Genomic DNA, 14,606 nt, shown 5'->3' on the forward strand with positions numbered 1-14,606 from the left:
CTTTCCCTTTGTCTTTTGTTTTCTTCATTCTCCCTTGCTCCAGACAGGATGAGACCAGTGGAGTATCTTAGATGGCCACTCAGAAGCTTTTAAGACCGCAGAAGCTTCTTGGTGAAGTCTTTTGATGAGCACAAGTGTTTAATTTTTAGGAGAACCCAGTTATCTTCTGGTGTTTGTGCATTGTTAGCTACGGTTTGTATTCTATTCATGCTATGTATTAAGGCCTCTAGTGTTGTCTGTATTTTTTCTTCCATGATCTTTATAATTTTAGGTTTTATATTTAGGTGTTTGATCCTTTTTGAGTTAGTTTTTGTGTATGGTGTGAGGTATGGGTCCTGTTTCATTTTTTCACAGATGGACATACAGTTTTGCCAGCACCATTTGTTAAAAAGACAGGCTTTTCCCCATTTAATGGACCTTGTTCCTTTGTCAAAGATCAGCTGACCATAGGAGGATGGATTTACATCTGGGTTCTCGATTCTGTTCCATTGGTCTATGTGTCTGTTGTTGTACCAGTATCAGGCTGTTTTGACTACTGTGGCTGTATAGTAGGTCCTGAGATCAGGTAGTGTGAGGCCTCCTACTTTGTTCTTTTTCTTCAGTAATGCTTTGCTTATCCAGGGCCTCTCTCCTTTCCATATGAAGTTAGTGATTAGTTTTTCCATCTCATTAAAGAATGTTGTTGGTATTTGGATCGGGATTGTATCTGTAGATGACTTTGGGTAGTACTGACATTTTTACAATGTTGAGTCTTCCTATCCATGAGCAAGGTATGTTTTTCCACTTATGCAGGTCTCTTTTGGTTCCTTGCAGTAGTGTCTTGTAGTTTTCATTGTATAGGTCTTTTACATCTCTTGTTAGATTTATTCCTAAGTATTTTATCTTTTTAGGTGCTATTATAAATGGTATTGTTTTTCTGATTTCCTTTTCAAAGTTCTCTTTGTTGGTATATAGGAATCCAGCTGATTTTTGTATGTTGATCTTGTATCCTACTACTCTGCTGAATCTTTCTATTAGTTCTAGTAGTTTTCTTGGGGAATCTTTGGGGTTCTCTAGGTATAATGTCATATCATTTGCAAATAGGGATAGTTTTACTTCTTCCTTTCCATGTTGGATGCCCTTTATTTCTTTTTTCTTGCCTTATTGCTCTAGCTAAGACTTCCAGCACAATGTTAAATAGGAGTGGTGATAGAGAGCATCCTTGTCTTGTTCCTGTTCTCAGGGGGAATGCTTTCAGCCTCTCTCTATTGAGAATGATGTTGGCTGTTGATTTTGTGTAGATGTCCTTTATTATGTTGAGGAATTTCCCTTTTATTCCTATTTTATTGAGAGTTTTTATCAGACAGAGCCATCAAAGAGAGAAAGCCTTTCCCTGGAGCTGATGCCCTGAATTTGGACTTGTAGCCTACTAGACTGTGAGAAAATAAATTTCTCTTTGTTAAAGCCATCCACTTGTGGTATTTCTGTTATAGCAGCGCTAGATGACTAAGACACCTACTATTATTGTGGAACAGTCTATTTCTCTTTTCAGTGTGGTTAGAGTTTATTTTACGTATTTTGGAGCCCTGTCGTTGGGTGCGTAGATATTTATTAAGGTTATATCTTCTTGGTGGATTGTCCCTTTAATTGTTATATAATGTCCTTCCTTACCTTTTATGGTAGATTTTGCCTTAAAGTCTATTTTATCAGAGATTAGTATGGGCACTTCTTCTGTTTTTTGGTTACTGTTTGATATATTTTTTTCCATCCTTTGATTTTTAATATATATATGTCTTTGTGTCTAAGGTGTGTCTCATGTAGACAGCATATTGATGGATCATGTTTTTTAAAATCCATTCTGCCACTCTCTGTCTCTCTATGAGTGCATTTAAGCCATTTACATTCAGTGTGATTATTGATAGGTATGAGCTTATGGCTGCCATATTGTTGTGCATTTTTTGTGGTGCTGACGTTTTCTTTGTTCCTCTTTCCTGTGCTGACTTCCTTTTTTTTTTGTGGTTTTTCTTTCATTATTATAGATTTTGTGTTTACTGAGTCGTTATGTTTTTCTTCTTTTTTATTTTGATGCCTGGGTTTGTTAACTTTCTTTGTGGTTATCTTGAAAGTTACCCTTATCTTCCTAAGTTTAAACCAGTGTTTTATTACTTGATATCACCTTGGCTTCCTCTCCATTTGAAAATTCTATACCTGTACTGTTTCTTTTATGCTTTATTGTTTTGACATTGTCATCATTTACTGAGTGATATCTCTGGTTCCCTGTTTTAAGTCTTTTAGCTTTATTTTATTATTCAGGGTTCTTTACCTAGGTTGGTATCTGGCTGATGCTGTTCCGTGTCCTAGAATCAGGTTGATGTCTGATGTTGTTGGTTCTCTAACTGAAGGACTCCCTTTAATTTTTTTGTAAGTTTTGTTTTGTTTTTATGAATTCCCTTAACTTCTGTTTATCTGGAAATGTCCTAATTTCACCATTGTATTTGAGAGAGAGTTTTGCAGGATATATTATTGGTTGGCTGTTTTTGCTTCCAATGTTTTATATATGTCTCCCCATTGCCTTCTTGCCTGCATAGTTTCTGCCGAGTAATCAGAGCTTAGTCTTATTGTTTCCTGTTTGTGAGTTTTCATTTTTCTTTAGCTGCTCTCAGGATTCTTTCTTTGTCTTTGGTTTTGGAAAGTGTAATTATGCTATATCTTGGTGACTTTCTTTTGGGGTCTATCCTATATGAGATTCATTGAGCTTCTTGTATGGTCAACTTTTCATCTTTCATATTTTGGAAGTTTTCTGCCAGCAAATCTTTAACAATCTTCTCCGTGTTTCCATCTTCATCCCTTGTTCTGGAACTCCAATCATGCGTAATTTTTTGCTCTTGATTGTGTCCCACATAATTTGTAAGTTTTCTTCATTCCTGTCTCTGATTTTTCTTCAAAGTGGCGTGCATGAATTTATCTTCAATCTTGCTAATTCTGTCTACCATTGTTTCAAATTAGCTGTTAAAACCTATTGAGTTGTCTATTTTGAAATTTTGTTCTTTATCGTTTGGATTTCTAGTTCTCTTTTTGTCTGATTTTTTATTGTTTATTTATTTTGATGTCTTGTTCTTGTATTATTTTCCTGAATTCTTCTTTTGCTTTGTCTTTGTTTTCCTTGATTTTGGCTGTGTTTTCATTGGTTTTGTCTGTGTTTTCCATGATTTTGTCTTTGTTTTCCTTGATCTCTTTCCTTATATCTTGGAGAGCCCTAAATATTAGTCTTTTGAATTCCTTATCAGGTTGCCTTTTCTTCTACCAGAAGGTTATCTAATTCTTTATTTTGGTCACTTGCTGGAGCCGTCTTGTCCTACTTTTTTATGTTTTGATATTGTCTGCTGTTTCTGTGACATTAAGGTATTATTTTATTTTTTTATTGATTGTATATTCATTTGTGTTGTCCTGCTTTTTTGTTTTGTTTTGATATGTTGGGGTGGGTGAGCCAGCTGTGCTTTCCTGCTTGCTTGTCTGTGGGCATGATAGCTCTCAGCACCTTGTCCAGGTGGGCAGGGCAGCAGCAGGCAGGGTGAGCCTGTGTCTCTGTATACTGGTTTGGTGAGATGGTTGAGAGTGGACTGGGCGAGTGCTGTCTGCCTCCTGATGTTGGTGCAGCAGTGTGGGAACATTCACAGCCTCTTGCAAGATGAGCAAAGGTGTTGAACAGGCTCTTTTCTCACCATTCAGCAACTAGTTGAGTGGTAGGAGGGAAGGGGCATTGTGTGTCAGGTGCGGCAGCAGGCCTGAGTGCTGGGGCACTCTAGCTGTGGTGGCCTGGTGGGGACCAAAGGGAAGGGGGCAGAGGTAGCTTACAGGGCTAGGTGGGAGAGAGAAGAAAAGGAAGAAAGGAAAGAAACGAAAAAAAAGAAAAAGAAAAAGAAACAAAAGCTGCGCAGCAGGAGGGGGTGGGATGGGCCAGGGGAGGGGCTTGTATTGTGGACCTTGGTGGTGGGGGCTGCTGAGATGGCGGTTCTTGCTTCTACTCACCTCAAGGGTGAGAAGTAGGAAAGCATGTTTCTCTGGTTACCGGGTGCTCTGTCTCCTGTTGGAAGCTCGTGAAGTTGTCTTTCCATATTCCCTGTCTGGGGTCATTGCTGACTGTGTTTCAAAATGGCCACACTATGCTGTGTTAGTTGGCAGGGGACCTCCACTCTGTATGTCTCCTTGTTCTCTGTTTTCTGTCAGTTTCTTCTTCCATTCAGTGTTTGATCTAGTTCTTTATCCCTTTATTTGATACTCAGGGTTCCAGGATTGATGTTTGTATCTATTTTACTTAGTTTTTTGGTCTTTGCTGCAGAGGCATGGTGTGGTGTATCTGTCTAGGGCACCATGTTGGCTCCATCTTGGAACACTTAGTTCTTTTTTTGTTTTTGAAACACTTAGTTCTTGATGCAGGAAGTAATTGTGTTTTATTTTTAGGCCTTACATGGTCATTTAAAATTGTAAAATGGTGCAGTTAAATTGAGAGGCTGTTGTTACCTTTAATACCAGAATTTTAATCAGAAAAAATAAATACGAGTTATTTATTTAGCAAATATTGTGAATTTATCATGTGCAAACCACAAAGATAAGCAAAATACAGTCCCTGCCTTCAAGGAACTTATAGTCTATTAAGGAACAAATAAATCTGCATAAATAGTAGAAAGGAATGAGTGATGGCAAAGAAAGAGGTAAGCAAGAGTGTGGCCTGGACATGAAATTGTGTCTTATGGTTCTAAAATGGAATAGTGGGACCCCATCCCAGTGTTGAGATTGATGGTTAAGAGGCCCTCTAGGATCTCTGGAATCAACTGAGAAGGACAGAGGGAAAGACTTTTTAATTTCCATTCTGCTAGAGTGTTGATATGGTCCCTGGGTGGTGCAAACAGTTAAGTGTTTGGCTGCTAACTAATAGGCTGGTAGTTTGAGTCCATTCAGAAATGCCTTGGAAGAAAGGCCTGGCAATCTACTTCTGAAAATCAACTCAATGGAAACTGGTTTAGGGCATTTTCCTGAGCCTGTAGGTAGGAAATGGCACCTGAAAGCAGCTGTTGAGAAGCTCCTACTGCCTCACGAAGAAGAGGGAAAGGTGTAATCAACACCTGTGGTACCTTTAACAATGAAGGCCTTTTGTGGCAGGTTAGAGTGTAATCTTTATTAATTATTCACAAAACCGAAACATGATGCTTTGCTATTAGTCTTGGGAACATCGAGCACAACTTTGCAATCTTTGGATATTTAACAAAATCAGTTAAAGTTTTTTTTTTTAATATTAAACTGTATTCAATATAGATTGATGACTATACATAGATACTAAAACTTGAGATAATTAACATAAAGTCACTGCTGCTGAAATTACCGTGAATACGACCCAACCAAAATCTAGTTGCTGCGAGCCACTTTTGACTCATAGCCACTCCATGTGTCCAGAGTAGAACTTCTCCATAGAGTTTTCAAGGCTGTGACCTTTAGGAAGCAGGTCACCAGGACTTTCTTCTGAGGTTAGTAGTCAAGTGCTTAAGCATTTGAGCAGCCCCGGGACTTCTTCATAAGTATAAGGTGTTGAAAATAAATGATGAGTAGTGTAAATTATGGAAACCCTGGTGGCGTAGTGGTTAAGAGCTACAGCTGCTAACCAAAAGGTCGGCAGTTCAAGTCCACCAGGCACTCCTTGGAAACTCTATGGGGCAGTTCTACTCTGGCCTATATGGTCTCTATGAGTTGGAATTGACTTGATGGCAATGGGTTTTTGGTGTAAATTATGTAATTGCCTGCTGTAGACTCAACTCAGAGAGCTGCAAGACTATTTTTAGTTCTATAAGTTCAACGGCACTGGCAGGAACTCTGAAGTGGCATTATCTTAGTCATCTGGTGCTGCTGTAACGGAAATACCACAAGTGGATGGTTTTAACAAAGAGAAGTTTATTCTCTCACAGTCCAGTAGGCTACAAACCCAAATTCAGGGCATCAGCTCCAGGGGAACACTTTCTCCATTGGCTCTGGAGGAAGGTCTGAGTCATCAATCTTCCCTCAGTCTGGGAGCTTCTCTGCGCAGGAACCTCAGGTCCAAAGGATGTGCTCTGCTCCAGGCACTGCTTTCTTGGTGGTACGAGGTTCCTATGTGTCTCTGCTCGCTTCTCTCTTTTATATCTCAAAAGAGATTGGCTTAAGATGCTATCTAATCTTGTAGACCTCATCAGTATAACTGCTGCTAACTCATCTTATTACATCATAGTGATAGCGTTTACAACACATAAGGAAATCACATCAGATTACAAAATGGTACACAGTCATACAATACTGGGAAATCATGACCCAGCCAAGTTGACAGATATTTTTGGGGGACACAATTCAATCTATGACAGGCATCATAAACATGAAGCCAGCATGTGGTTAGAGAAGTAGCTTTACTGTCTTGGGACAGAAGTGTGGTGGAGGAATAGTTGAGTCTGTTACTTGATAGGGACAGGAAGCCAAGATGCCTGCCGCGTTGCCAGCCCCCAGGCATTGGACTCCTAAGAACCAGCTCTAGCAAAGAACAGGAGCAAACATTTTCCAGGATAGGAAATAAAAATGGCTAGTAAACATTGAACTGCACTCGCAAGCAAAGAAATGTAAATAAGAACAATCAGGTAACAACTTTTTTTATGCTTATAAAATCAGTACAGATTTAAGTTCTTTCAGGTCACAAAGAAAAAGACAGGACCCAATTACCTTAGGCCAGAGCTTTTCAAACTGTGTTTAGCTAGATGAGATACTAATGGTGGTTTTACAAAACTAACAAAAGAAGTGATGCCAGTATTCTTTTTTCCTTTCAAAATGTATTTTAAAATATATTATGTAGGAAAAAAATGCATAACCATTAACATCATGATTATTATGCAATACTCTGCTTTTAAGAAGGAAATTCACATGCGCCTTCACCTGCTTTGGCATGCATTTATAACCCATGTGCTCTCTCTGTGCTATAAATATAACAACTGTTCTATGGCCAATTCACTTTGAGAAATGTCTTAGTGATATGAAAAGAAGGAAGGTGCTGTGGAGATCATCAGAGCAGACGTGCTGGTGCTCTGAGTCTCTCAGTCCAGGGAAGATGGGCACAGTCCCTCATTGTCATTCCAATCCAGAGCAGCTCTGGAGGCCCTCCTTCCCTGTGAGTGTTCACACTCTTAGACCGTCACTGCGCAACGTGGAGCTTTTCTACTGGACTTTGGTGCCGAGCCACCTCACAGACTATCGGCCTTCTTTATGTTCAGCCTGTGCATGTTTGGTTAGTCTTCTGATTCCTGCCCACTCAGTCATGACCAGGGCTGCTCACATTTGAAGCGGCAGGCCTGGTTTCATTTGAAGGGTCATAAATCATTGCAACTGTGCAGCAGAACTGCTGAGAGTGGACACTCAGGGCCATCTCTAGGAGGGGACAGGGCCCCGAGTGACTTGGCTTGGGACCACCCAAGGTAATTGCACTAAAATGAGGCCGCACTGTCAGCATCTTCCATAGGCACCTTGGGATATTGCTCAAGTGAGAAATTTCGAAATAAATTTTAATCATGCTGAGAAAGGAAGAGTAAGGTACAGCTCCCTGCCCCGCCCCAAGTGCCCAACCCAAGGGTGCACTTAGAGCTTCGTGGCCTGCTTGCACAATGCTCAGTGCTGCAGGGTGTGGGCATGCTCACACATGGCAATGGGAGTGCACACCATAACGTGCTCTTTGGGAAGAAATTTATTTAGAGTCTTTGATCTAGTAATTTTACTTCTGAGACTCGGCCTTAAGGAAATAATACAAAATGCCCAAAAGGTTTTATATACAATTATCCCAGAGCTATTTTATAATATTGAAAATTATCAAAGCAACATGAATATACAGCTGTAGGGAAATGATGAAATATTATGATATATGATAAATATAAATAGTCAATGTATGATAAATATAATACATGATAAAATATTAGGCAGCTAATTAAAATGTTAATAAAAACTTTACTAACATGTTTACTAAAAAAGTTTACTAGCATGAAAAATTCTCATGTTCTAGTATTAACTGAGAAAAGTAGTATATAAAATTGTAGCTATAGTTTGATCTCAGCTATGTAAAGAACACTGGAGGGAAACATGCCCATATGTTAAGAGAAGTTGTCTTTGGGTGGTGGGATTATGGCTAGTTTTTCCTTTGCTGTACTTTCTAAATTGTCTACAATGAGTACATATTACTTTCACAATCAGAAAAAATTTTTACAAAGAAAAGTATATAACTTGTGAAAATATTTTAGCCAGAATAAAAATTTGACTAAAGCAGAGAAATTGAGAGGCACAATTAGTTATCATCTTAGTGACAATATGGTTCTTCATTTACCATCTTACAGAATGGGTATTGTAGGCTTTTGTTCTGAAGGTGATGTTCAAATACTTGTCCCATGTAGAGAATTTCTGCGATAGTTAAGTATAGTGTTGTTGTTAGGTGCTGTTGAGTCTCTTTCTGATCCACTTACCTAATCCTCTTAGTAGTACAATGTGGGGACCACTGGATTCCACACCGAGCATGGGAATGACAGGCCCCAATGATGTGTCAGTGCCTTTATTTGCCCCTGGCTCACCTCCTAGCCACTTACTCTCTTTGACGATGACCCAAAGGGAAGTTGTGGTAGCTGCTTGAAATCACTTTCTCTGTTAATTCCTTGGCAAAGGTCTGCAGCCTAGTGGAGGGAGATGAAAGGAAACTTGACAGAGCCTCTGTTTTATCGCGGTCCCATAACACTGGAATGTATTCTCCGTTCCTGCATTTCCACTCAGGACAGGCAGGAGGAAGCCAATCAGTCTGTGTTTGTCCTGCCTCCAGTCTTTCCTTTCTCTAATCTTGTTTCCCCACCGCTATCAGAGTGATTTTTCTACAGGTGCTGGACTGATTATTTCACTCTCCTGATTACCATCTTTAGTGGCTCTCCGTTGCCTTCAGGGTAATGCTTTAAAGCCTTAGCTTGGTAAGGCCTTGCTACTCTGTCAGCCTCATCTCTGACCGTTCCCCAGAGCGCCTCAGTCTCTTCTCCCTCTGTGTCTTCTATCTAGAGCTCTCTCCTCAGATGTCCACCTGAGTAACTCTACTCCTTCTCCAGGTCTCAGACATGCTAATGCCATCTTTTCAGGGATGCCTTCCCTGGTCCCTCAAGGCCAAGAAAAGTGCTCCTCTCACTGGTCCCGTAACAGCCTGTGTGTTCCCGGTCTTATTGCCCTGGTGCTTGTTGATCTGTCTCTTTCCTCCTAGACAGGGCACGGACTGTGCCGTTCCACCATTGTATTCCTAGCACCTGGAACAGTGCCTCACATGCAAACCAGTTGCCAAGGAGTCGATTCTGACTCATGGCAACCCCACGTGTGTCAGAGTAGAACTGTGCTCCATAGGGTTTTCAATGCTAATTTTTCCGAAGTAGATCTCCAGGCCTTTCTTCTGAGGTGCTTCTGGGTAAACTCAAACCTCCAGCCTTTTGGCTAGCAGCCAAGCTCATTCACTGTTTGCACTACCCAGGGACTCCTAGGGAGGGGTTATTGTTGTTGTGTGCCGTTGAGTTGATTCCGACTCCAACTCATAATGACCGTATAGGACAGGGTAGAAATGCCACATAAAATTTCCAAGGCTGTAATCTTTACAGAAGCAGACTGCCACATCTTTCTCCCTTGGAGCAGCTGGTGGGTTTGAACCACTGATCTTTTGGTTAGCAGCCCAGCACTTAACCACTGTGCCACCAGGGCTCCTTCTGACATATATTCAAAAAAAAAAACAAAAAAAAAAAACAAAAACCAAACCCATTGCCGTCAATTCCAACTCATAAAACCCCTATTGGGCAGAGTAGAACTGCCCCATAGGGCTTCCTAAGAGCAGCTGGTGGATTCCAGCTGCTGAGGTTTTGGTTAGCAGCCAAGCTCTTAACCACTACACCACCAGGACATATATTAGGCACTCAATAAATACTTGCTGAATGAATGAATGCAGCCAATTGACATCCAAAAAGTAAGGATAACTGAGTCTGTCCTTCTCTAAAATGAACGTGGTTTTTTCTAAACACACTGCCATTGTGTAATGCCAGAGTGGGAAAATTTCAAGTTTTTGTGGCAATATTAATTTTTATGGTGCTTCTAGTGGGTTTGCTCCTATCTCTAAAGGATCTGGTGCAAAGTCCCAGAGTTAGTAGGACTTCAAAGTTCTAACTATAATCTTTCGTAAGCTTTAGGTTCATAGGCTTTACTTTGCAGCTGAATGACTTGTATTTTATCTGGTTGGCCTTTAACTTGGCTCTAATGATAAATTTCCTAAGAATCCAGGTTGAGGCACTTGTCCCAAGGTTTCTCTGACAGGACTCCAGAACAAACTTCAAGAGCTCTCAGGCACAATAAATTATACCAGGGCCAATTATTATTATTTCTTTAATCTTTAGATTCTTGAGCAACAGCTTCAGCAGATGAAGGCAACTTATCAGCTAAACCAAGAGAAGTTAGAATACAACTTCCAGGTGTTGAAGAAGAGAGATGAAGAAAGCACAGTGATTAAATCACAGCAGAAGAGGAAGATCAATCGGTACGCCAGCATGCTGAGCATCTTACTTCTGGGCTCTTTTATACTGAAAATAAGGATGGCTATATACTCTTTGCAGGGGCAGAAACTGCCAAAAATATAACCAACTGTTTTATTACTTATTTTTTGGAAAAGATAATACATTTAACTGTTTCCATTTCCCTCCCCCCACAAAAGAGTATACAGCCAAAAGTTTTTCTTCCTCCGCCATTTGTCTGGTTCATCTTTCCCACACCTGTAACCACTATTATTTGTTTCTTCCAGAATTTTTTAATGCATATACAAGCAAACACAAATAAATATTCTCATCCCTTTGGCTTTTACACAAAAGATAGCATTCGGTACACACTGTTCTAGATCTTGAAGACCTTTCCAGTTCATGGCGAGCTTTCTCATTATTCTTAAGCTGCCTAGTACATACTTCCTTGCATGGATGGACGTTTAGACATTGACATGGCATAAGTACTTACATCACTGTGCCACTTTGCATATGTGTCGATGTATCTGTAGGATAAATTCTGAACTTGTTATTACAGAAGCATACATGTACGTTACAGAAAATTAGAAAATATCACAACAAAAAGTAAAATAAAAACACCATAGTCCCACCATCAGAGATAAAGCGTATATTTTTCTGGATCTTTTCTCTCTCTCTCTCTACCTTTCAATTTCAGTATGTGTATATGTATATATATGTATATATACATACTGAGAGAGAGAGAGATCAACAACCTTCACCTTTCAGTTGTAGTAAATTTCATCTCACCTGTCTGGATTACATTCAGATTTCCCCAATTATCCAAAGATATTTTTTACAGTAGCTTTGTCCAAATCAGGCATTGCAATCTAGGAGCAGGCATTGCATCTGGTTGTTAAATTAAGTTCCTCAAGTCTCTCTTATCTACTAAGATCCCCCTCCAGAGTGTCTCACTTTCTGAGTTTAAATTGTTTACATTTGGCTTGCTTCTCTGGCCTTGTATTTCCTGTAAATTATAGCTACAGACTTATGAATTCCATTTACACACTTTTGCCAGAATACTTCATGGGTAAGAGCGGGTACTTCACATTGCATCATAAAGGAAAATACATTATATTATCTAGTTGATCTACCATTAACTATGCTAAGATTAACCATGGATTAGGAGAGTGAATGCATTTGTGATTTTGATAGATGTTACCAGATTGCTCTGCTTCGGGGCTGTACCAATTTTTGCTCCCAGCACCAACGTATGTAAGTACCTGTTTCTCCACAGCCTTGGATTTTTGTCAGTAGCATGAGGGAAGAATGGTATCTCATTGTGCTTTTATTTTGCATTTCTCTTGTGCATGAAGTTGAGCATATTTTTCTATGTGTAAGAGCCATTTGGTATTTTCTTGCTTATGAATTGTATACCAATATCCTTTGTTCGCTTTTCCATTGGGATTGTTGGTCTTTTCCTCATCAATTTTTAGGTACTTTTTATATATTAGGGAGATTAGCCCTTTGTTATATAAACTGCCAATATTTTAAACTGATTTGCTGTTTAAACTTGCTTATGGATTTTTGCCATGCAGATATTTCAAAATTTCATGTTGTTGAATTTGTCAATCTTTTTGATGGCTTCTGGATTTTGACTCATAGTTAGAAATTCCTTCTTTGTCCCAAGGTTCTACAGGAATTCTCTCACATTTTCCAATGATACCTTTACAGTTTCATTTTTTTTACACTGAAGACTTTTGATCTATTTGGATTTTACCTTAGTGTACAGTGCAAGATGTGAATCCAACTCTGAATTTTTTCTAGATGGCTAATCACTTGTCCTGATACCATTCCTTACTGACTGGTGATGATAGCTTTATCACATACTTCATTTATATATATATTTGAGTCTTTTCTGTTCCATTTCTCTTTTCTGTCTATTCAGGTGTCAGGACTACACTGTTTTAATTATAGGGGCACTACAATGTTTTCTGGCATCTCTGGGTAGTACAAATAGTTAACGTGCTTGGCTGCTAACCAAAGGTTGGTGGTTTGAGTCCACCCAGAGGGACCTCTGAGGAAAGGTCTGGTGATCTACTTCCAAAAAATCAGCCACTGAAAACCCTACAGAGCACACTTCTATTCTGACACCCATGAGGTTGCCATGAGTTGGAAGCAACTCAATGACAACTGGTTTTTTTGTTGTATAATATGTTTTAATATCTGATAGGGCTGGTAGGCTCCCTGTATTACTATAAAAAATATAACCAATTTTTGATCATTTATACAATGTTGGTTCCCAGAGACACAATTATAAAACAAGGTCACACATATAACTTACTTATTTTTGGCCTTGAAATGAAATCTGAAATATATGTTTATATACACACCACTCTTGTTCAAATATACTTATTCCTCCTTATGCCTGATCCCAGTTCTGTGGCTTGTTGAAAAGTACGTATTGCTTGAAACTTCTCAGCCATGCTTCTCCTTCCCTCTTTTTCTTCCTGTCTCTCTCCTTCCATCTCTTCCTCCTTTTCTTCCTTTAAGAACTGAATGTTTCCAGCATTCCACATCATTCTTCTGGGCTCTAAGGATTCAGAGTAGAATAAGATGGAGACGGGAAGAGGAGACAGGATTAAAGATTAAGAGGAGGAGGCAGGATTGAAAAGCCCATCCCCCCACCCCACAACCCAAATAGTCTGTTAATATTTATGAATTCTTCCACTTACAGGTAGATTATACAATTTGGATAAATGTAGGATACATAGAGAAATACCACTTGACCTTCTGATAGTTACTTACAGCAGAAAATGATACTGAATAAATAAACTGGTATCATAAGCTTTGTTATCTGGGATAAATGAGAGTAGTTAGGGAACAATAGTTATGGAAAAGTCCCACTATATGTACCTTATCAAAGACAAATACAAATCAGTACAGTGAGATGGAATTTTGTGGGAAGGCTTCCTAAAGAAACTAAATAATGAAGGAGGGTAGGGATGTGAGTTGGCAAAAAGGAGTGAAGAGGAGACTCCAGGGTAGATGGAGGCAGGGGAGGACAGGTGGGAACAAGGAGGCAGGGGAGGGCAGGTGAAAAGACAAGGGGGCAGGGGAGGGCAGGTGGGAAGGCAAGGGGGCAGGGGAGGGCAGGTGGGAAGGCAAGGGGGCAGGGGAGGGCAGGTGGGAAAGCAAGGAGTCAGGGGAGGACAGGTGGGAACAAGGAGGCAGGGGAGGGCAGGTGGGAAGGCAAAGAGGGCAGAGGAGGACAGATGGGGAGACAAGGAGGCAGAGGAGGACAGGTGGGGAGACAAGGAGGCAGGATTCAGGAAGCTACTTGTTTTACCTAGAGAAGGGAGACTGGTAAGAAGGAGTGGGAGGAGATGCTTGAAGCAGAGTTTGGGTTTGATCTGTGTGGTGGCAGAGAGGAGAGGTAATGACATCACCACCACCAGCCTCTCTTACTGGCTTCTTTCCTCTGACTTCAAATCTCCACGTTTCCCTTCTCCTGAAAAACCCTTCCCCTGACCCTGCTGCTCCTCTCTAAGTGCTCCTCTGGTTTCATGGTCACTTTCCTTTCCTTATCACCAGTTCCCTCAACCTTTCACAGCTGCCCTGTGACCCCAGGACTGGACAAAAACTTCCCTCTGTAGGATACCAGTGATGCCCGTCTAGCCAAATACAGTGACTTTTCCTCAGGCCTCAACTTTTATTGTTGAATACTTATTCTCAGATTTTCTCCTTTGGCGTTCATGGCTGTAAAATATTTGCTCTTCCTTCTCAATCTATTCCTTATTTCTTTCCTTCAGTAGTTCTGCTTTTTGTTGTCTGATAAATTCAGACATTCTGGAAAGCTTAGGCCATACCTTACGCCTTGCTTTTTCTTTTTATTTCATCTGCCTTGTATATCCAGTCTCATGGCTGTAAATATCACCTTTCTTTTTTTTTATATTCATTTTTTTATTGTATTTTAAGTGAAAGTTTACAATTCAAGTTAGTCTCTCATACAAAAATTTATACATACATTGTTATGTGACCCCAGTTTCTCTTCCTATGCTGTGACAGCACACTCCTCCTTTC

At 40.0% G+C, this 14,606-nt stretch overlaps 1 protein-coding gene across 1 annotated transcript in view; it reads left to right on the forward strand.

Annotated features, from left to right (window-relative positions):
* The window catches only part of DRC1 (dynein regulatory complex subunit 1), a 74,928-nt gene that overhangs the window by 41,841 nt on the left and 18,481 nt on the right, over positions 1 to 14,606 (forward strand). Inside the window, exon 8 of the mRNA XM_004377689.1 lies at positions 10,431 to 10,570. Within this exon, the coding sequence (XP_004377746.1) occupies positions 10,431 to 10,570 (140 nt within the window). The remainder of the gene's footprint in view (positions 1 to 10,430; positions 10,571 to 14,606) is intronic.

This window comes from Trichechus manatus, unplaced genomic scaffold (assembly GCF_000243295.1).
Source record: "Trichechus manatus latirostris isolate Lorelei unplaced genomic scaffold, TriManLat1.0 scaffold00052, whole genome shotgun sequence".
Taxonomy (NCBI): Eukaryota; Metazoa; Chordata; class Mammalia; order Sirenia; family Trichechidae; genus Trichechus; species Trichechus manatus.